Source organism: Balaenoptera musculus, chromosome 20 (genome assembly GCF_009873245.2).
Source record: "Balaenoptera musculus isolate JJ_BM4_2016_0621 chromosome 20, mBalMus1.pri.v3, whole genome shotgun sequence".
In the NCBI taxonomy this organism is placed as follows: domain Eukaryota; kingdom Metazoa; phylum Chordata; class Mammalia; order Artiodactyla; family Balaenopteridae; genus Balaenoptera; species Balaenoptera musculus.
In genome coordinates, this window is record NC_045804.1 from 23396732 (window position 1) to 23421030 (window position 24299).

The 24299-nt window shown below is 41.3% G+C and overlaps 1 protein-coding gene across 1 annotated transcript in view; it reads right to left on the reverse strand.

Moving 5' to 3' along the window:
* Positions 1-389: 389 nt before the first annotated feature.
* Positions 390-24299, reverse strand: part of LOC118886551 (leucine-rich repeat-containing protein 37A-like) — a 94467-nt gene continuing 70557 nt past the window's right edge. The window contains exons 9-12 of the mRNA XM_036836481.1: positions 12178-12249; positions 5407-5478; positions 2071-2142; positions 390-1439 (exon numbers count right to left, since the gene is read on the reverse strand). Coding sequence (XP_036692376.1) covers positions 1355-1439; positions 2071-2142; positions 5407-5478; positions 12178-12249 — 301 coding nt within the window. The 3' untranslated portion in view covers positions 390-1354. The remainder of the gene's footprint in view (positions 1440-2070; positions 2143-5406; positions 5479-12177; positions 12250-24299) is intronic.

A 24299-nucleotide genomic window follows, 5' to 3' on the forward strand; every position in this document is an offset into this window, starting at 1 on the left:
TATTTATATTTTTATTATTATTTTTAAAAATTTATTTTTGGCAGCGCTGGGTCTTCATTGCTGCGCGCAGGCTTTCTCTAGTTGCAGTGAGCGGGAGCTACTCTTCATTGTGGTGCACGGGCTTCTCATTGCGGTGGCTTCTCTTGTTGTGGAGCACGGGCTCTAGTCATGCGGGTTTCAGTAGTTGCAGCACGAGGGCTCAGTAGCTGTGGCTCGCAGACTCTAGAGCACAGGCTCAGTAGTTGTGGCACACAGCCTTAGTTGCTCCGCGGCATGTGGGATCTTCCCGGACCAGGGCTTGAACCCATGTCCCCTGCGTGGGCAGGCGGATTCTTAACTACTGTGGCCACCAGGGAAGTCTGGAAGGCGGATTCTTTACCACTGGACCATCAGGGAAGTCCCAGGATCAGCCTTATAAAGAAGCATCCCAGAGATGTTTGAGTGTAGAGGTCCACAGACCATATTTTGAGAAATGATATTTCCCTATGGACACCTTTTCTCTGGCAGCCCTTTTGAATGGCAGCTATGTTCTCTCCGATGCTGCACTGCCTGCAGTCTACCCAGCTTTCATTCCAGTGAGAACATTCCAGAGACCAACTAAGGATCAACGCCAGGTGTTTTTGAGCTGAAGGGGTGTAAAACCCACACTTCTTATTGAAGAGTAGTCAGCAAAGAAAGTATATTGAATTAGGCTACAGCAATGTATTTTCTTTGTATTTCTCACACTACAGCTGAACACAAACAACGTCTTTTTCCATACCTCAAAGCTTCCTATTGGCCACAGATAATTCACTTCAGAGATATATGCTTTTTGAAAAATAATGTTCTGGGTGGCTGGGGAGAGCCCTGTGGTGGGTGTTCAGGAATTCTTTCTGCTTTACCATTTAAAAGAGCTAATAATGGTTGGGGAAGCACCCACACCTTTTGCTCCCTGAAGAATTCGGTGCTAAACTTAGTTCTTTGCAGCTCTGTGTTGCATACATTTTAAGCAGTTAGGAACTTTGCACATGAGCAGGAATCAAAGTGAAATTCAAAAGTGGAACTTCATGGACCATTCGCATATTGGAGAGGCATCAGTGGGATTCCATGACAATGCTAATTTGAGTGTTTTTGCTTGGTGCCTTTTATTGCCCGTGCCAAAGATCAGTACTATGGAAAGCAGAGCGTTTCATATATATGAGTTAAACAAGTCTCTTGGCCTCTTTGTACCTTACTTTCCTCATTTGAAAAAAAATAAATGGCTCTCAAGACATACTTTCCAGAATTCATACTGGGCTTACTTACACCCAGCTAACCAAGAACTGCATGATGCTTTTACACACAGTTTTTTACATGTATTCATCTTCTATTTCACTTACAACTTGTGTAAAAACTGCATTCCATGCCAGGCCTGAAACGTTCCAAAGCTCAGTTCTGTGAGTAAATTGCAACCAAGACTTCTACAAAAAAAGACACAAGCAAAAGAAGAAGAAAAATATATATTCTTTCAGAACATTTATCCTTTGGCAATAATTCTAATTTATATATGATGAAACATAACAACACTACTCCCTCCATACACTAAAGAAATCTCACTGTGGAAGACATTATGATTTATACTTTCATGATTATATATGTGGTGCATTAGATACAAAATAGTAAATGCTCATTAAATACTTGTGTTAAGTGATCTTTATTTCTCTAGAAAGGCAGCACTATTGACATTTTGGGCTGGATAATTCTTTGCTGTGGGAGGCTCTCCTGTACACTGTTGGACGTTTAGTAGCATCTCTGGCCTCTGTCCACTAGATGCCAGTAGCATATACAGTTCTGACAAGCAAAAATGTCTCCAGACACTACCAAATGTCACCTGTGTGCAAAATCACCCTGGTTGAGAACCACTGCTCTATAATGATTCACTCTGATCTGTGTAATAATTCTCACACTAATCTTTGCTAGAGACAAAAAGGATTTGCTACAAAATTTTAGTAGTAATTTTAATCATATTTCAAAATGAGTAACAAATTAATTTTATAAAAAATTAAGCTTTACAAAAATTCCAAATATAATGAAGTTATACTTGTAACTTACATAACCTGCAAAAAAGGTAGTGGTTCAAATGTACATCTTTCGATAGACTGTATTTTATTGCAGGATAAATCTCTAGGAAAAGTAAAAGGAAAATATTACCTCAATTAGCTATTAGATATCTAATTAGTAGGAATAACTAGTAGACTTTAGAATGATAATAATAAATAAGAAGCTTTGGTCTAAACTCCAAACCTTAGGAATTATTATTTGAACCTTCCAGAGCCCCTAACCCTGCCTTCACCTCTCTTAAGAGTCTCACCTTCAGGATCTTCATAAATTAAATATACAACAATAGATCTTGATAGATTTTGGAGGTAATCTTTCCTGAGAGCAGAAGCATTGATTAGATTCCACCTTTCGTGGTCTCATCAAATTCTAGATTATGAGCTCAAAGTTTTTATCTCTATATATCATTATAATTTCTAATATTAAAAGGAATATTCTTATATTTACACACTTCCCAGTAGAGTTCTGATTTTCTAGGTCAATTCATTACCAGAAGAAATAAAAGATACCCTTTCACACAACTTGAAAGGAAGTTACTTCTCTCATTAATATGTAACTTTAATTCAGTATTACACTTTCTATCATATTGACTTTTATTCGAAAATACCTACTCTTGACTATAGCTGACTATCTTATTTCCATTGATTCCAGCTTAGTCTCTCATTTCACCGGGATGGGTTTAACTGTCTTCTGACTGGTGTTTGCATCTCTACCCTCTCCCTTTCTAAGCCATCCTCCACGTGATCACCAGATTAACTCTCCGGGAGTGGTTCTCAAATACCAGCATCACTTGTGAACTTATTGAAGATACAAATACTCAGCCCTACTCTGGACCTCTTGAATCAGTAACTATGGGGGTGGAGCTTGTGTTTTCACAAGCCCTCCAAGTGGTTGGTTCTGTTGCAGGCTAAAGCTTGTCCTAAAGCACTGCTGTGGTAACATGGTAGCTTGACATGTTATCCTTGGCTTGGCCTCCAAAGCCCTAGATGATCTGGCTCTAATCTCCTACTCTTCCCACTTGTACTCTACAGGTACTCAGAGTATTTTTCCTGTGTTTTGCCTTTCTCCCACTTTCCTTTTGCAAGCTTATTCTTCCCAAGGTGTCTGTCATTGATACCCAATGGCCCTTCGAGGTCCCGTTTAAACAGCATTGCTCTAGTAACATCTTCCCTGATCCAATTTGAAGTCTTTTTTCCCTCTTTTGTGCTCCAATACCAACTTATAGCTCTCTTTGCCCATATTCATTTCTTTCTTTAAATATAGCTATTTTTGCAACCCATTTCCTCTGAGCATAAACTCCTTCAAAGTATGGACTAGATCCTGCTTATGTGCATCGTCTATCATGTTTAAAGCCAACGCGTGGACATAAAGCAAACTCAAATATTTATAAAATCAACAAATAGCTGGGGAGTGGATAGAAGGAGGAAATGACTGTTTTAAAAGAAATGTAGTTTTATTACTTCATGGTGCCTCCACAGCACTTTGTCATTATGGTTTGAGCTTATATGTTTATTTTCCCTGTGAGATCATGAGTTGCTAAAAGGAGTCCTGTCTTACCCATCTTCGTGTTTACAACACTAGGCATAGTGCTGATTAGCATATTCTGTTTTCGCTATTTTATTGATTGGCATTTTTTTTTTAAAGAATGAGAATACTTATGCTAACATGAAATAATCAGATTATAAAGTATTTCATAGTAGAAGTAATGAAGGGCCTATTCCACTGTGCAGTTATCTGATTTGTTTTTCTCCAAACTGTGTTTGTAAGGTTTGGAGCCCAGATGGCAGAGAAGAGACTAATATAAAGGTGATTGCCCCTTAAGGCTTGGAAGGTTTGATAATTAAAAGAACTATTTTTAGGGTCATGTGAGGCTCTTTATACCCACTTCCCTTAAGCCTTTTATATTTGCAAGAAGAATCTATTTGCTAAAGAGGATCATTAATTGGCTTAATAAGGATTAATGACATACACAGCTTTGGATGCCATGGACAAAGGACAAAAACTGAGCTTTTATAGCAAAAAACACAGTTATCTCCTTATCCCTAAATAAGAAGAAATACTAGGCAAGCATTTCCTCTTTGATAAAGAAGCTGGAGAGGGAATTCCCTGGCGGCCCAGGGGTTAGGACTCGGCGCTTCCACTGCTGGGGACCTGGGTTCAATCCCTGGTCAGGGAACTAAGATCCCGCAAGTCGTGTGGCGTGGCCCAAAAAACAAAACAAACAAACAAACAAAAAACAGAAAAAAAAAGGCTGGAGAGATTTTTGTTAGGGGCATTTCTGATATGCTTATTTAGTGTAAACATTTCTAAATATACCACTTAACCATCATCTTAAACATTCTTAATATTGGTATCACAATTCCTGCATCGAAATCCTTAACAACAGTTTGTTCTTTTGGTAACTTAATGTGTTCTTGACAATACTGATTTTATTTTTAAGATATTTTTTTTGGATGTGGACCATTTTTAAAGTCTTTATTGAATTTGTTACAATATTGCTTCTTTTTTTTTATGTTTTGGTTTTTTGGCCATGAGGCATGTGGGATCTTAGCTCCCTGACCAGGGATCGAACTCACACCCCCTGCATTGGAAGGCAAAGTCTTAACCACTAGACCACCAGGGAAGTCCCTTGACAATACTGTTTACATACTTCATCTACTTAAATATTTAATATTTAAATGTTAATTTAATTTAGATTAAATTATCAAAGTTATGAGTTAATGGCATTCATATTAATGTAAGTGTTCTATATTTTCTTGTCCTGTAGGGGACAATTTGAGGTTAACTTTAATTCCTCTCATTTCACTAAACCAACTTTTTCAAACCTTTTCTGTAAAGGCCAGATAAGTCAATATTTTAGGCTTTGCAGGCCACATACAGTCTCTGTCACATATTTTTCTTTGTTTCTTTTTTTTCTCATTTACAGCCCTTTAAAAATCACTTTTAACTTATGGGCTGTATAAAAACGGACTGTGGGCCAGATTTGATCCATAGGTCATAAACAAAATATAAATACAGATGGAGAGTATATGAACACTTATATAACAAGGTTCATATGGGAGTCTATAATTGCTCAGACCTCATTACCACTTTTCCTCTACAACTAAAGTGTATTTTTCTATCTATACCTTGTCTATATAATGAAAAAATTAAAAATGAATAGGAGATATTTAGTGCGAGTGATGGGCTGGGGCCCTACACAGACTTAAAGAATTGTAGAATTTTATTGCTAGAAGAAACTGAAGAGATTATCTAACTTGAACCCCTTAATTACTTTATAGATAATCTACTTTAGAGATAAGAACTCATAAATAAATATGATTAACTTACAAATATCGGCGGGATAGCAAGCCTTCAAAGGAGTCCTTATGTAATTCAGTCAAATAATTTTCACTGAGAATTCTGAAAAATGAAAAGGTTATTTCTGGATCAAACTGCAAAATAACTACAACTATATACTACATAGGACTAACTCCTATATGTGGAGGAAAGCTGGGTAATGGTGCCACCTAAACAACCTAATTCTTATTTAATTTAGGGATGGTGATTTCTGCTCTGTTTTCATTTAAACCTTCTTTTCACGTCCTCCTTTGTGTCCATCTCTCTCCATCACGCATGTGCACGTGCACGCGCACACACACACACACACACACACACACCCATGCCCCACACACTCTTCCCACCAAATCATATAGTTAATGCCTACTCTCTAGATCACGAAGTCTCTGTTAGAACCCAGCTCTGGGTGGCACCAACGTTGCAGAGCTGCCCTTCCCTCCTCTCTTTCCCCAAACCTTATTGGGAAGTCCCACACAGAACTGTATCAGGGCAAATGAAGCCATCTGATTTTTTCCCCCATTAAAAATTTTTTGAAAACTAAAATGTGCATAAAATATACATAACTGTTCAATAATTCAATTGAACAACTGTTCAACTGTTTAATAATTACAAAACAGACCCCCACGTAATACCATTCATGTCAGGAAAGAATCCTGCCAGCATCCCAGAAGACCCCGTGTGCCCTTTTCCAATCACAACCCTCTCTCTGACTTCCTAGAGGGAACCACTATCCTGACTTTAATAATAATTTCCTTGCTTTTTAAATGTAGTTTTGCCTTTTCTCTATCAGCCATAAACAACACAGTTTAGTCTTGCTTCTTCTTGAACTTTATATAAGTGGAATCATATTATATGTATTATTTTCCACATTGCTTCTTTCATTCAACATTATTTTGTAAAATTATTTTATTTTTGCCTGTAGTATGTAGTGTTGCATGTCCAACTACATGAGGCTTCTGAGTATTTGAAAGTGGCTAATGTGACTGAGTTGAATTTTTAATTTAATTAATTTCAATTATTTTAAAATTAAAATTTAAAAAACTGATACTCAATGTAATTATTGGAAAATGTTTATGTTAGCAACAATTTGCATATGTGATACTACATTTTTGACTGTAAATTTTATGAAATCTCAATACCGATCAAGTATTTGTAATAAAATTTAGCAACCAAATTGTGATTTCAAAGAGTTAGTATGGGAAAAAAATGTAGATTCTCTCATTAATTTTTATATTGATTACATGTAGATATGATAATACTTTGGATATTTTTAAATACTTAGTATGAAAAAAAGTAGAATATCTTATTAATAATGTATATAATGATTACATGTTAAAATGATAATATTTTGTAAATAAGGGTTAAGTAAAAGATATTAACATTTATTTCATCTGTTTCATTTTACTTTTGTTTTTAAGTGGCTACCAGAAAATTTAAGATTACTTATGTGGCTTGCATTATGTTTCTGATGAAGTGTATGACTTCTAAGTATGATTATACCACACTTTATTCATTCAACTGTTGGTGTATACTGAGATTTTTCTAGTTTTTATTTATTAAAAACAATACTGCTTTGAACATTCTTGTATTTGTATCCTGATACATATTTGCCTGAGTTTGTCTAGGATGTAATAGGGATACAAAATTGTTTCCTAAGAAGTTGTGCTATTTCAAGTTGGCCGATTGAAACATGTCAAGTCTCCACCCCTTCAACTTCCACCAAAATCCCTAAGAATGATTGAAAAGATATAACTTAAGAATCACAACCTTAGCTCAAGGTGTGGGAGCAGCTCCACAAATGCTCCCATACCAGAAACGTCCTGGAGCTACTACAGGGTGATCAGTTGGAATAGTGCGGTAGGAGCAGCCTACAGCACACATCAACCCCACATCTTTCCTCCTTGATCCAGGCAGCAAAAGGTGTCTTCCTCTAGGCAGGAGCAATTGGTGTTAGAAAGGGGGCAAGGTCCCAGAACCCTGGAAGAAAGGTATGCACTCCCTGACTAGCCTCCAGAAGTCACCTTCCACCTCTGCCTTATTCTCAGGGGAACCCATTGGGAGTAATAAGCCCCAACAGCTCATTTCACTTCTCCCCTAAAGCTGGGAAACAAACGCAGTAGAATCTCAACTACAAAGATGAATTACACTCAGGAAGGACCAAACAATGTGAGAAAGCCAACTCCATTAAGGACAGAAAACAAAAACAAACATAAGAGCTTATAGCCAATGAATCAGAGTTAACAAAGCACAAGAGGACCTTAGGATAGCACAGTTATTACCCTCAGACAGATGTAAGCAGATAGTGCATCCATTAATCAACTCAAGAATATACGAATGAAAAGTGTTAGCAATAATAAAAAATCTCGGTATATGAGAAGCCGAAATGACAGTTAAAGAATAAATTAGGAAACTGAGAGATCCAGCCAATGACTTCTCCAGAATGCAGAATGAAGGGAGCAGGAACGATTCACAGTCAAGCCTGACGCCTGGGTCTGCCAGAGGAATGTTAAGCCCTTTGCTTCCGCTGGTCTCACAATAAAGACTAGGAACATGCTGCGGGGAGGAGGGGGTGGTGTTTTGCACCTGTTTCTTATAGCTGATAAGCAGGAAGGCACATAGCCAGTATCCCAAGAGTGGAGTGAGGGAGTAGTAGAGAGAGCCAGTACAGAAGAAACTCTATAAGACGTCAAAGGTAGGTTTCTCTTGCCTGGAAGAATCCCCTTCCTTGCAGGTAATATTAACAGTGGTACATCCTTCAGGAGCCTTGGGGATCTGAGCACAGGCTATGTTGCCTTGTGAAACTATTTCCACTGAGTTCTGCATTTAAAACCTTCTGCTTTTCACTCACAGTGTCTCTTGGTCACATATTTATATTAATTCCATCTCATAGCTTAATTCCAGCTCATAAATTAATTCTTTACTCATAGCTTATGAGAATTAAAATATTACTACCTGGAAACTCTGCAACTCAGTTATTAAGGTGGTTCATATTATACAGAATATAGTCACACACATTTTTAAAAGATCACTAAAACAAAAACACAAAAGACTTCAATTCCCACAAAGAACTCTTGGAGCCCTGAGCATGCTTCAAAGACCCTGACCTCAATTTGAAATTCACCATGTTAGAAGGAATCGCAGTGATTGTCAGATAACATGTTAGGGGGAATGGTCAACAGATGGTGCTAAGATTGATTGTTTTCTCACCTCTAAGTAGTGGTTTCATATTTCCATGGAAATGATCCAAAAAGAAAAAAACCAAATCAATATGTCCAACGACATTTATGGTAACCCTTTTCATACCTTCAAAGGTAGGAAAAAACTCTACCTCCCCATATCGCATAACAAAACTGTATGTATATACCATAAATGATATACAAACGTCACAGGAAATGATGGTATATGAAAAAAAGCTACACAAAAGTGGAACTCACATATACTAATTATAACTTTGAACGCTGACAAGGATTCAGGAAGTACAGCAAAGAGATGGGGCTGATCCTCCACTCCTTATGGCACTGTCTTCTCTGATTGGCTGATGCCCATATCAGACAGGTTAGAGTTTGAATATCATGGTAGGACAGGGGGTAACCAAACAGTATGTATTTCAAATTAATGGGCTTTCTTTCTGTGAAGTTGTTTGGATGACAGGATAGTAGAAATTTAAAAAATAACAACGGTAAATTCAGCCTAGAAGTAAAGTTTAGACTGAGAATGAGTCAGTCACCAAAAAATTACCCAAAAAGGAGCTTCAAATAAGCAATAACTGAATAACTGAAATAAAATACATTAATCTGTAGAACTCCAAATATTCATTTTGACTGAAGAAAAAAATTTTAAACTATGGGGAATCAGAGTTAAAGCCAGATCTAAAACTTTCTCACACCATGAAAATATCAAAACCAGGCATGAAGTAACATTTAAGAAAGATCCATGTCTAACTTCTGACCAGGGTTCTGGTCTAAGGCAATCTTCTGAATTTCACATTCATTCTTGATTCTGTATTATTGACAATTATCCTTCTCTCCACCTCTGTAACTTCTAGGAAATTGAGAGGGCTCAGGGTTTGTTTGTTTGATTGATTTAACTATATATATAATGCAAACAAGAGGCCTTTCTGGAACTGATTTACTCTGCTTCCCCTGCTTTCTTTCTCTCCAAAGTACTTAGCAATGCTTGAAATTATAGCTATCTATTTATTATACTTATATACTTATTTTTATATATTTGTAAACCCCCTGAGAACTGGGATACTTGGGCTGTTTCATTCTTGGGCCTGAAACCCTAGCATGTAAAACAGTTCCTGGCATATAGTAGATACTCAAAAAATATTTATTGAATGAATTCAGAAAGTGACAAGTTATCAACTATCAGATACTTTTACTTAAAACAAATCATCCATTTATCGTCACTCATGAGGATAAGTACAGGAAAAGAAATGTCTTTCTTCTCCCCTACATTTGTGACTCAATCTTTTGAGACAAGAATCCTTTGAGAATTTCATAAAAGCAATGGTTCTTTTCCCTAAAAAACTGCACTTTCTTGAACACACGCAAAAGTGTGCATGCAATTTCGACTTGTGGATCATCCTTTTAGGGCAGAGGTCTGTGAATAGAGAGGACTGAATCCAGAGTGCCAAACTTGGATGGGAAATAAAATTACATCTCGGTTTTCACAAATCTCTAACTAAAATCAGCACTTCCTTCCATTATGAATGTAGGCAACAAACCACAGTAGATCAGCAGTATAGTTAATTTGGTCCCCAGTAGAAATCACAGGTCATTTCATATCACGTATATGCTGCAGATACCTCGAAATATCATTTATTCTCATCACTACCCTGGAGTTATAATATTTATTAGACCTACCACTATATCTTGTTATTTAATGTGTTAAGAGAAGCATATTTATTACTATTTCACTAATTTTAAAAATATTCTGAAAACGATTTCAATATAGTTGGTTTCCTTTGTTTTTCTATATAGTTTGACTTATTATACATTTTAAAACATTATCCCAAGAACATAAGCTTCTGCAGCTTGCCAAAGAGGTATACACGGGGGAGCAGGAGGTATACACGGGGGAGCAGGAGGTTAAGAAATTCTGCTTTGGGGAACCACTGACCTCAAGTTAGGAATCTCTGCTTATAAGGTATAAACCTCAAGCTGACTTAGAAATCTTCAAAGCTTACCAGACTCATGTTATAGTGTATCGCCTCCCAAACACATGCTTTTTAAAAATTAATTTTTTAATTTAAATTTATTTTTAAAAAATATGTCATATATATTCACATCTCAAAATTCCAAAAATATGTAGCACACAATTCAAACTTTTTCTCTTACCTCTGTCCCTCAGTCTACCACCCCCCTCCACTTCCAGAGGAAATTAAGTTACCTATTTCTTGTGCCAAATGACTTTCATTTTTCTTACAAGTTTGGGAAATAAAATCTCCAAGTTAGATACTATCACGGGCAATATAAACTACATATACTATTTAGGAAATCTGTAAATTAAAACAAATTGCCTGGTTCTAGCATTTTTTTCCTTACCAATAAGATATCAGACTAAGGGGGCATCTCTTTAAGGGTGGTCATAACACCTGTTTTTAGATTGACGGTTATGTCTTTTATTAATAATTCAGAAGTCATTTATGACTTGTCTATTCAAGTTGAACTAAGGATATGACCACAGACTGTCATGAAAAATTACTTTGAATGTTTTTTTCCAAAATCACTTATGTATCTAAACTGACTTTTTCTACAAATCAATAAAAAAAATAGTAACAGAAAAATGGGCAAAGGACAGACAATTCAGAGATGAAATACAAATGTTCAGTAAACATATAAAGATATTTAAGTTCACAAGTAATAAGAAAAATTCAAATTCAGATGGGACCCCTTTTATTCACCCGGCAGATTAGCAAAAAAAAAAAAAAAAAAAAAGGGAGAATATCCAGTGGTGGAAGGGTGTGAGGAAATGAATGTCATCACAGCAGGATGACTGGAGTATAAGCTGGCACAACTTCTTTGAGGGCAATTAAAATTTTATATCTAAATAGTCTTCACCCCAACAATCCCATTTCTAGATAACTATTCTATAGAAATAAATGACCAGGCTCACAAAAATGCAGGTACAAGGATATTCATTGCAGCAATGCAAGTAACAAGAAAACTGGACATAATCTAAACATCCTTCAATAGGGGCATTATTAAACTGTGATACATTCATACTATGGAATATTATGCAGGAGCTTAAATGAATGGGGTAACCCTCTATGTACTGGGAAGGAAAGAAATCTAAGACAGACCATGAAATGAAGGAATCAAGTTGCAGGATGTTACTTATGTAAAAAAAACATAAGAAAAACACACAAACCTATTTTGCTATCTGTAAATATGTATGTACTCAAACGTATGGAAAAGAGTCTGGAATGATTAATACTAAACTCAAAGTAGTGGGTGGGGGATTAGGGCACAAGGAGGGTTTTCGCTATACCTGTTATTTCATTATTATCTATTGAGAATATAATCATGTATTACTTGTATAATGGAAAATAAGTTTAAATTGGCTCTTACTGATTTTAAAGAGGTCCTGCCAAATTTGAGTTTTAAAATAAACACAGAATTTCAATCATTAGGCTGCTTTGGGATATGGAAGGGGAAATACCTTTTCTCACAGGCATTGACCTCAAAATTCTGGACCGAGAAGGACCTTACAATGCAGTTAACTTTTTGTATTCATATTTGGGGAGAGTATACTCACAGCTTCTCAGCCCAGCGGTATGCCTTCCATATACTTTCAGCAATGTAAGAAATAGAGTTTCCTTGGAAATTTCTGTGAAGAAACACAGTTCATATCCTTGAATAGGTAGGAAAAGAATGTAGAGAATAAGGAAAAGAATCATGGCCACCGTGTGGGGAATATTCAAATGCAGAAAAGACCAGCTTTCTAATTCCCACAGCTTCGCAGCTTCCCAGTGTGCACAATTAATAAAAACATACTGTGAGGCCACTGGCACAAGCAATGAGGCATCTCCTCAGAACCTGAACTTCCTATCTGTCCAATTTCTTGGATACATAATGCCAATTACTTTTTTTCCAAAATCACTTATGTGTCTAAAATGACTCCTACAAATCAATGAGAAAAATGGCACACATTTATCAATATCAGCAAATGAATATAAAGAAATCCTATGCTAGGCAACACCAAAGCTTTGGCTCAGTGCCCTCAGAATCTGTCCAGGTGTTAGAAGGATACGGGCAATTAGAAATTAGAGGGACTAATACGAAAATATCTCTTAAGCATATTGCATAGGGAAAAGTACAAGTTACTGAGCAAGGAGTAAAGTTATTACCTCATTAGGGGAACAAAATGCAAAGGAAAGAGCTCGGAAGGAAGGACACACATCAAAACAGTAACAGGAGTTACCTTATTGGTGGTAGGGAAGGTGGGGTGGAATTTTCACATTTTATCCTATATACTTCTGTGACATTTCTATTTTTAAACAGTGAGAATGTATCCATGAATTAGACATGTTTAAGAGAAGCTGTCAAATGCCTGAGGTTCAGTTTGAACCACTAACTCAGTGGATGACTTTGAATCTTTAGCTTTAGCTTTGTCCTCTTCCCTCAGCAACAATGTAACTGTTCAGTTTATATGCACATTTTCCACGCGAGTCAGAAATACCTCATAACGGATACCTGTCTGCCCATCTGCCTGAGGGACATTTCCACTCAAACAGAGCCTTCTGGTTGCTTTATGCTCACCAATAAAAGATGCCTAAGACTGAACTCATCTCCCTCAAAACTGACTCTGCTTCTCAACTGCTGGATTTCCACCTGTTATACCACCATCATTCTGCCCATCAACACATGTGATTTGTCTCTTTCCTGTACTACAATTCCCCCAACTCTAGTCAATTACCACATCTTGTCAGTTTCTCCTCTGTAGTACTCTCGGGATTTTCTTTCTACTTCCATCACAACCACTCTAATTTGACCCCTTCTCACTTTACTCATAGATTTTGCTAAAGCATTCTATTTGGTCTCCCTGAATCAAGCTTTCGTCTCTAGATCGCTCTACATATGAAATCTAAAATAAGCCTCTTGTTTTAATCATTTGTCTCTCTTGCTTGAAAACTTGCAGTGGCTCCCCACATCTTACAGCGTAACTTTCAAACCCCCATTGCCGATAGCCAAGGTTTTTCATAATCCTATCTTTCATTGTTGCCTAACCCAATTCTTTACAGCCAGACTAATCTATTAAATTCTGATCATCCCTGCAGTCACACCTTTGCCTAGACTGTACTGCCTATTATTCTTCTGACAAATCACAGCCAATCTTTAAGTCCCAGCTAAAGATTTAGCTTATCCATGCAGCCTTCCGTGACCTCCACACCCCTGTGATTACAGGTTCTGGTGAATTACAGCACCTATCTGTATTTCTCTTAACACTTAATTATATATTACCTCCCTTTTAAGGCATATCCCCTTTCTTCCCACTTGTCATTGTCATGTTCTGGAGACAATGCCATACACTTCTGTGGCTCCCACAGTACTTAGCCCTGAGTTGGGCACAAAATGGGTGCTACATATAGAAAGCCAGGGGACAAAGATGAGTTCTAGATATAACTGAGGGATTGAATAATAATAAGAGCTAACACTAAAATATATACTAGGCACTGATAGAAGACCTTTACCTATATTAACTCATCTAAATCTCCCAATGAGATTGGAGTCATGGGGAGATTTAGGAGTCATAGGAGTCATCCTATGAGAGGATGACTACCATAATCCCCATTTTACAGATGAGGAAATTGAGTCATAAAGCTAATAAATGACAGACCTGGGTTCAAACCCAGGTAGTCTGGCTCCGGAATCTCTACTCTTAACCACTTTGTTGTATTACCACCAATGAGATGGGGAGAGGGACATGTTGCTGTAAAGAGGATGGAGTAAAGATGGGAGAAGCGTAGATGTTAAGGAATTAAATAATGGGGTAAAAAATGGAGAAGGAAAACATAAGGGCAATTAAAAGTAAAAGACTGGAGGAGAGGGAAAAATAGTAAGAAGGAGAATGAAGATAAGGAATCATTGACAAACAAAAGGTGGAAACAGAAAGTCAGTCAATGTGGATTGGGGAGATAAGGAGGACCCAGGAAGACCTGAAGAAAGGCTGCCATGTCAGGCAGGATGCAGAGAACAAATGAGGAAAGGCGATTCTTACATGATGGTGAAGGTGCCGTTGTAGGCATTAGGCTCTGGCTCAGGCACTCTGTGGAGCTTCTGCTTTGGGCTGAGACCAACACACGACAGTGTCTCATTTTTGCAGGTACAGAGCTCACATATGCTGATGTTTGTGGTGGCACTCTGTTCTGGCTGCTTTTTTTCTGGGGTATATTTTACACCAGGAAGACCAGGGGATACTGAATACTGAGTCGAAGGAAAAAGGACTGTCTCAGATGGCCTTGGTTGCTGAGATATGTTAACTCCCAGGTCCACAGGTGGAACTGTGACTTGAGTCAGGTTTGGCTGTGCAAGTGTCACCTGAGGGTGTTTTGGAGGGGGAGCTGTAGTCTGCTGCAGGGCTGTAGAATGGTCAGACTCTGTAGTAGGTTCTGGAGTTGTGGTAAGCTCCAGGTCCAAAGGTTTAACTGTGATACTGCGTGAGGTTGGATGCTCAGCATGATCCTCATCTGGTGCTGGAACTGTCACCTCGGGATACAATGGAGACTGAGCTACAACTGCCTTAATGAGCTCTGGAGGCTGAGCTTGGGTCTGCTGCATAGTTGGAGAAGGTTCATCCTCCATATTGGATTCCAGAGTTAACGTAAGTTCCGTGTCCAAAGGTTGAACTGTGACCTCAGTCAAGGTTGGATGCTGAGCCTGAACTTGCTCTGGATTTGGAAGTGTCACCTCGGGGTATGTTGGAGGAACTATAGTCTCCGGCAGGGGTGTGGAATGTTCCGCCTCCATAGTAGGTTCTGGAGTTGTGGTAAGCCCCTGGTCTAAAGGTTGAACTCTGACACTGGGTGATGTTGGAGGCTCAGTGTGATCCTGATCTGGTGCTGGATCTATTGGGTTCTGGTATACTGGAGGCTGAGCTACAAAAACCTCCTTAGGTGGTTCTGGAGGCTGGGTTAAGGTCTCCTGCATGGTTGGAGAAGGTTCATCCTCCTTAGTGGGTTCGGGCCTTATGGTCTGTTCAAGGTCCAAAGGTTGAATTGTGACCTCAGTCAAGGTTGGATGCTGAGCCTGAACTTGCTCTGGATTTGGAAATGTCACCTCAGGGTATGTTGGTTGAGTTGGGGCTCCCTGCTGAACTGGAAAATGTTCAACATTTTCAGTGGGGGTTGGATGCTGATCTGAAACCTCTTGCTGGACTGACAAAGGTTCCAAGTGCTCAGGGGACACTGTAGACTGAGCCGAGTTTTCTTGTTGGGGTGGAGAGGTTTCAACCTTATTAGTGAACGCTGGAGTTACGATAAGTGCAAGATCCACAGGTTTAAGAGTGACATCGGGCCGCTGCAGAAGCTGAGCTTGATCCTGACCTACAGGAGAAACTGTTGTCACATGATGCTCTGGAGAGAAAACTACAGTCACATTAGAGAGCTCTGGAGACTGAGTTGGAGAGGATTCAACCTCACCAGGAGACTGTGGAGGCTGATCTGGAGTCTCCTGCTGGGTTGTGGCAGGTGTAACTTCTTCTCCAGGATGCTCTGGATACTGAGCTGGGGTCTCCTCTTGTACTGAAGGTTTATTATGTGCACCAGCTTCTGGAGATTGGGCTGAAGCCTCCTGTTGAACTGGCAAAGGTTCAACCTCCTCAGGTGGCTGTGAAGGCAGCATGGGGGCCTCATGCTGGGTTGTAGAAAATTCTGCATTAGTAAGGGTCACTGAGGGCTGAGCTGAAGGCTTGTGCTGATTTGGAGAAGGTCCCACCTTTCTGGCGTGGGTTCTTTTGTTATGGTAAGCTCCACATCTGCAGGTTTGACAGCGACACTGGATAAGTTTGAATGCTGAGCATGACGGTGACTTGGAGGTGAAACTGTCATTTCATGATGCTCTGGAGGTTGAGCTGGCTGTTCCTGTTGAGTTGCAGAAGGTTCCACCTGCCCTCAAGAAGGCTCTGGAGGCTGAGCTGGTAGCTCCTGCAGGGTTGCAGAAGGTTCTGTCTCCGCTGGAGACAGAGCTGGGATCTCCTGCTGGGTTGGACACCATTCTGCCTCACTAGGGGGCTCTGGAGACTGAGCTGAGGCCTCCTCCTGGGTTGCAGAACTTCCAGCTTCTCCAAAAGACTCTGAAAGCTGAGCTGGGGTCTCCTGCTGGGTTGCTGGCTTCACCTCCTCAGGAGGCTCTGTAGGCTCAGAAGGCTGAGTCGGTTGTTCCTGTTCACTTGGAGAAGGCTCAGCTTCCACAGGAGGCTCTGGACGCTGACCTGTGGTCTCCTGCTGGGTTGCAGAAGGTTCAACGTCCCCAGGAGCCTCAGAAGGTGGAGCTGGTTGCTCCCGCTCACGTGAAGGCTCAACCTCTCCAGGAGGCTCTGGAGGCTTAGCTGAGGTCTCTTGTTGGGTTGGAGAAGATTCTGTCTCCTCAGGATGCTCAAGAGGTGGAGCCAGGGCCTCCTGCTGAGCTGTAGGAAGTTCAGCTTCCGTAGTGGGCTCTGGAGTGATGCTAAGTTCCAAATCCAGAGGTTGAAGTGTAACACCGGGCAAGTTTGAATGAGCGTGACGCTGAACGCCAGGTAGAGATGCTACCTCATCACTCACTGGAATTTGGAGTACATACTCAGTAGGGAACCCTGGAGTCTGAGTTGGGGCCTCTTGATGGAGTAGAGAAGGTTCAACCTCCTCAGGGAGCTCTGGAGGCTGAGATGGGGCCCGCTGCTGGACTGGCGGAGGTTCAACCTCCTCAGGGCTCTCTGGAGGCTGAGATGGGGTCTCCTGCTGGACTGGAGAAGGTTCAACCTCTTTGGTGACCTGTGGAGTTATGGTCAGTGCCAGATCCAGAGGTTTAACAGTGACATTGTACAAGTTTGACTGCTGAGTTTCATTTACCCCATGATGTGCTACTGGTCGAACTACAACCTCCTTAAGTGTCTCCAAAGGCTGGGCTAGGGCCTCCTGAGGACTTGAAGTTTCTAGTTCCTCAGGGGCCTCTGAAGGCTGAGATGGAGCCTCCTGCTGAAGTGGAGGTGGTTCTACCTCTTCAGTGGGCTCTGGATGCTGAGCCCGGGCCTCTGCCTGGGCTGAAAAAGATTCAACCTCCTCAGGGGTCTGTGGATGCTGAGCAGGGGCCTCTTGCTGGGGTAAAGATTCAGCCTCCTCAGTGAGCTCTAGAATGACCAGTTTGGGCCTCCTGCTGGGATGGAGAAATTTCAGCTTCCACAGGGGGCTCTGGAGGTTCATCTGGGCTCCCCAGAAAATCTGTAGGTAGGCTGTCCTCATGATAAAAGGCATCCATACTGGGATCTGAATAATCACCCTGCTAACTGTTGTTCTAGACCCTGAGTTTTTTTTTCAAATTGGCCTATAGCTCCAACAACAACTTTGGCAAGCCGTTGATGCTGAACTAGATCTTTCTTCAGGTTTGGGGGTGAAACAATAAACTTCACTGGTTTTGAGCTCTTACTACCTAGAGGTGGAACAAGTATTTCAAATGATTGGTGACCTTCAGCCTGATCTAGACCTATGTTTTTAGTCTTACTTTTGTGTCGAGAAGGCAGAACCAAGGCCTGATTCTGATTCCAATCCAGCACTGGAACTTCCTCTGGGAGCTTTTGATGTTGGGTTTGCTTGTTATTCAGATCCTGATGTGGAACAGCAAACTGATCTGGCCCTGTAGGCAGCTCCCCAACCGAATCCGTGTCCGCGTATGGAACCTCAGTCTCAGTCAACTCCTGATGAGGCGGGGCCAACATCTGGACTGGAGACGAGGACGTCAACTAATTAAAGCCCCCGGCTTCTGCCAGGGTGTAAGGGCATGGGGCAATTTGGGAGGGGGTCTGAGGCGTGTGAAGACCAAGCCTCGGTCAGCCGCGGGGGGGTTGGGGGTCACCTGGACGGGGCCCAGGGCCCACTCCGGAGGCTGAAATGCCTGGACTAGAAGCCACAGTTGTTGCCACGTGAGGAAGAGCCGTGGCAACCAAAGGCGCAGCCGGGACATAACACGCGGCGGCTCCCAGGCGCAGTGACCCAGGCCACTGAGGAGCCGGAGCTACATCCTGCGTCCGAGCTGAACCGCTGTGCCAGCGCCGACGCCAGGGCTCACGTTAGCAACCGCGCGCCCCTCCCCCACCTAACGTCCCACCCGTTATTTATGACGTGTTTAGTTCCGCCACCGTTATTAGGTTCGTGCGGAGATCCAATGCGCGCCACCAGAGTGGGCCTTTTTCCCAGAGTCCCCAGGGCGCAAGCCATCCTTCCCCTTGCAAAGGCGACAATTACCTCCTGCTGGGCCCTCTTCCCAAGCCCTCCCTGCCCTCCCTGGCCCCAAACAATGAGGCGGGATTTGAGCTGGAGACCCGAGTGGCCCCAAACTCCAGCGGCCCAGGGGTGGCGGGGGGTTGGGAAGGATGCAGAGCTTCCCAAGGAAACCACAAGACCTGGCATTCTGGGAAATTCAAAAGTGCTAGTCCAGTTCTGGCAATCTGAACACTTCCTCCTCAAAGCTCAAGTCTGAGAGGCATTCTTCCTCCCTTTGGCCACACGGCTGACAAGAAAAGTAGCTGACCTGCAAAATGAGCACCAGTTAGGGTGGCGGGAAGGGAACACACCTTACAGTTATTCTAAAATGTTGCCATTTCCTCCAAACTCTCAGTATTCACGTCTCATTATTAATTCACCACTCTATTATTAGGGGTTACCACTGAATCAGTGATGACTCCAGAACTTCTGTAGGAGGGCTTTGGGGCAGGTGAGCAATTCATTCTGGGAAAGAGAGTCTAAAACCAAGTGTATGGCCCTTTACATTAGCATGGGAAAACTTCCCCCATCCCACCTTGTCTCAACAGAGCCGTTAATCTAGAAAAAACTACAGTGTCGCTTTTCAGAGGTCTACCCTGTGTGCACACATGGAGAAGACACTTAGAATGTTAAAGTCAGCATGGTAAGTAATTTTCTTGAAATACTGTAACTAGCATCCAGTTTACTTTCTTCACAGTCCTTTTCATAATCTATTTAATTTTAGTCCTTTTTAATTGTCTGGTACACCTTTAACACCTAAACTCCAAGAGAGAAGGAGCTTCATCTTATTTCCAGTGCCTAGCACACAATGGTTTCTAAATGGAACTGATTCCAAGATTGGCCTCATTTAGGAATGGATCTGTTGTTATAATCAGCTTTCCGAAATCTTTAGTATCAATAAGGAATCCTTTCCTCTCACATTTCACAGGAAGCTAGACTTCTTAAAGCCCAAACACGGAAACGTTTGAAGTTTCCTTGACTGAATTAAATTGAATTAAATTAATTATTTTGTACAGGAAAAACTTTCAAAATTTTTACATTTTTCAGAACAAAACCACCTTTTCTTTCTCTACTTTCTTCCCTTCAAAACAAACTTTGCAACATTGGGGTGAGTTAAATAATCAGAAATCTAGCCCCAAATTAAGCTCTCAATGACATGAAACACATTTTTTGCTCCTTTTTAACAAAAATCCTATATGCAGTACATTAATGTTTTCTTTTAGAAATTACGTTGACAACTTAATCCCTAATTCGAGGCATCCATATAATTGATTTACAGAAAGGTTCTTCCGCAAAATATTTAACACCAGATATATATGAGATGCTGAGATCTGGGTAATATACCTTACTTGAAAGGCATGAATAGTTTTTAAACACTGTAGCATAATCACACTTAAGGCCATAGTTACTTTGTTCCCAAATCCCTGCAGTTCTATTTGAGGGGAGTTCTAAAAGGCCTGTGTCTTCTCCTGTGTCCACAACTGTAGACGTACACTGATGGCCCTCAATCCTGCTCTCCAAACTTCAAATAAGGGGCCAGAGACAAGGCTCGGGACTTGGAGAAGTCCTAGAAATTCCCTGCCTCAAAAGCAGTTTCAGAGTTTCACATTTTCCGAAGGTTGACAGAGCTGAGTAGACATGCCAAAGTCTTCCAAATCCTGCTGGTTGTTTTGAATTATGGCTACACTGGCTGTGTAGCCCCTTGAGTTTTTATCTCCACATACTTGAATTAAATCCTGTTGTTCCTCTTCGGTTCTAGCATCTGTGACCTCTTCACAGGGTCTATATGCCACAGCTATTTTACCACTTTCTTTTTTTTTTTTTTTCCACTTTCTGAAATAAAGTTAACAAGGATCAATTCAGAAGTTTTCTTGTTCTAAAACTTCCTGTATACAATGGTAGCACCCAATACTCAGACATTCTTTTGATTTCTAAAAGCAGAAAATAAGAGCATTTTCCTAGAAGTGCCCTCATCTGACACTTCAGTTTTTATCATAATTATTTGTGAAAAAATATATAAGAAGTGTCAACTTTGGTTCAAAAACCTTTATGATCTTAGAAATAAGAACTAAGGAATAATGACATAGGAATTAAAAGCTGTGGAAACAAAAATGTTCAATCACAATACAATTAAATAGGAAGGCATTAGGTGGGGGTCAAAGTGAATTCAAACCTGGGATAGGTACCACTGGACTACAATAGATACTTCATATTAGAAGCAAGGCAAGTGCCTACTCCTTGGGACCAAAATTCTACCAGATACGATGAACAAAGCTTTGGAGACAGAGACAGAGAGAGAGGGCATTTGAACACTCTACTGGCAGAAACTGGCCCATGTACCTTTTGGACAATACAGCTTTCCTCAAGGCAAGCTAGAGCCACCAGGCTTTTTGGTCTAAGGAGTTTTGAGTACATATAGGAATACCTTTGCATATTAGGGACAAACAACCCAGACATTTAGTTTGGTTCTTAGAGGTTGTTACCCAGAGTTGACAGCTGATGGAGATTCTGCCTGATGACCAGGGAAGTCAAACTTCACTGGAAGGACTGCTCAGGCTGGAAGGCCAAGACCAATCCAGGGTCAACTCTTACAAGCAAATAAGGTCTCTGACAACTTAGCTAGGATTTCTCAGTCTCTAAGCCTGCAGGGCTGTGAAGCAGCGGAGCAATTCTGTTCCGGGAATCTACTAATCATAAAGTTTCCTTTGGGCACAGCCTGTCACATTCTCACCGCTGTATAACTAACTCGATAGGGAACACAGTCAATGCTATTCAGTAGCATGACCACTTTCAAGGCTCACAAAAACGTAGCCGATTATTATATAAGAATCATATTCACCCAATATATCAGAAATGAAAACTGAAATTAAATGGATTCCAAAAACATAATCTAATAAACTCTTCAACAAGAAAACAACAATGATAATAATAATAGTCAATATATTTTGTCTCCTTACTATGTTTCAGGCATAGTTCTAAGCTTTTTTTTTTTTTTTAATTTATTTATTAATTGATTGATTTTTGGGTGTGTTGGGTCTTCGTTTCTGTGCGAGGGCTTTCTCTAGTTGTGGCGAGCGGGGGCCACTCTTCATCGCGGTGCGCGGGCCTCTCACTATCGCGGCCTCTCTTGTTGCGGAGCACGGGCTCCAGACGCGCAGGCTCAGTAGTTGTGGCTCACGGGCCTAGTTGCTCCGTGGCATGTGGGATCTTCCCAGACCAGGGCTCGAACCCGTGTCCCCTGCATCGGCAGCTGGATTCTCAACCACTGCGCCACCAGGGAAGCCCCTAAGCTTTTGATCATCATCTCATTTACTCTTACAATATCCCCCATTAGGTGATAAGCTGAATTACTAACCCTATTTGCAGATAAAGAAATTGCAGCTTAGAGACATTAAATACCTTCAAATGTCTCCGGCTAGGAAAATCTAAAATTGCAACAACAACAACAAAAAATTCTAAGAGACAAAGTTAGGACTCAAACACAGGTGTCCAAGGCTTATAATCACTACACTATTCTGTATGATAAGCAAGCAATTGAGGAAGAACTGGATCAAACACTTTCTGTATGAACTGAGGCAAGTCATTCTACATCTAAACACCGGGGACAATAATAGTTGCTGTCGTTTTTCTCATAAATGCCACAAAGAACAAATTTAAGACTGCTGCTGTGAAAGCATCTGGTGAATGAAAGGATATGTAATGTTTTAGATAACCATTATTTTCATCCAATCAACTTTTCAAATAAGTTTATTTGCTCACTGAAACTGAATCACGTCAAGGACAATCAAAAAGGTCTTACCTAAAACCACAATCAGCAGTTTCTGGAATGCATCTGTCATAGCCTTGTGGATAGCAAGCTTCTGGGTTCCCTTCCTTTTCATAAGGAATGATAATGACCCTAAATCCAACCAAAACAGATGAATTTAAAATGCCTATCTGAATAACTGATTTCTAGGTTATGTGTTTAAAACTAAAAATGCATCTGTCATTCTTAGATCATTATCTTAGTGATTAAGGGCAGGCACAACACTGGGGTACTGTTGAATGTCTCTTTTGTAGGTGTACCCTGGCATGGCACATTTTTACTGCTCAGATCTGTTCTGGAAGTTCCTAAAATACTCGATGGGAAATGCAAACCAAGGACGTGGCACAAATCTCATGTTACTCACAGATTTCAAATGGACAAGCTGAGGCAACACTGCTACAGACCCTGCTCTCCTGTGCGTAAAGGGCTGCATTCATACAGTGAGATAGACTTGGTGGTGGTGCAGATGATCTGGCCTCTCCTCAACCATCACCCACTCAGGTGGATGGTGGAGCCTCCTCCACTCCATTCTCGAACAGCCCTGCCTCTGACGTAAAACCCTAAGCCCAAGTGCCATGGATTCTAGGAAAAAACTCAAGTACCAATGGGAATCCCCTTTCTAGGGATCTACACTTACTTTTTCCGCTCAGGCCCTTCTGTAGGAGGCAAAGGACTGAACATTTACACAAGAGTTTATTTCAATCTTTAGACAATGATTGGGCGGGCTGGCAGTGGCGGGCTGCACAGGCTCCCGGGAGGGGAGGAGTGGAGAGTGACCTGTGCTTGCACACAGGCTTCTTGGTGGCTGCAGCAGCAGCCTTAGCGTCCCATGCCCGTCTCTGGGGTCCGCGCTGATAGCCGCGGCTCGCGCCCGTCTGTGGAGCTCCTTAAAGCGGCGCTCCTAATCCTCTCTCCTCACGCACCAGGAAACAAAGAGGCAAGAAAAAGTCTTTTGCCTGTTCGGCAGCTCCAGACCTTTTCCCGGACTCCCTCCCGGCTAGCCATGGTGCACTAACCCCTTCAGGCTGTGTTCACACCGCCAACCCCAGTCCTCTCCCTGCGATCCGACCTCTGAAGCCCGAGCCTCAGCTCCCAGCCCCGCCCACCCCGGCGGGTGAGCAGACAAGCCTCTCGGGCTGGTGAGTGCTGGTCGGCACAGATCCTCTGTGCGGGAATCTCTCCGCTTTGCCCTCCGCACCCCTGTGGCTGCGCTCTCCTCCGTGGCTCCGAAGGTTTCCCCCTCCGCCACCCACAGTCTCCGCCTGCGAAGGGGCTTCCCAGTGTGTGGAAACCTCTCCTCCTTCACAGCTCCCTCCCACTGGTGCAGGTCCCTTCCCTATTCTTTTGTCCCTGTTATTTCTTTTTTCTTTTGCCCTACCCAGGTACGTGGGGAGTATCTTGCCTTTTGGGAGGTCTGAGGTCTTCTGCCAGCGTTCAGTGGGTGTTCTATAGGAGCAGTTCCACGTGTAGATGTATTTCTGATGTATCTGTGGGGAGGAAGGTGATCTCCGCATCCTACTCTTCTGCTACCGTTTCCTCTCTCTAACAAGCTTCTTTGAGAGTGCAAATATTTCCAGTCTTAACTCTCTAAATAACTTACATATTACTGTGGATTTT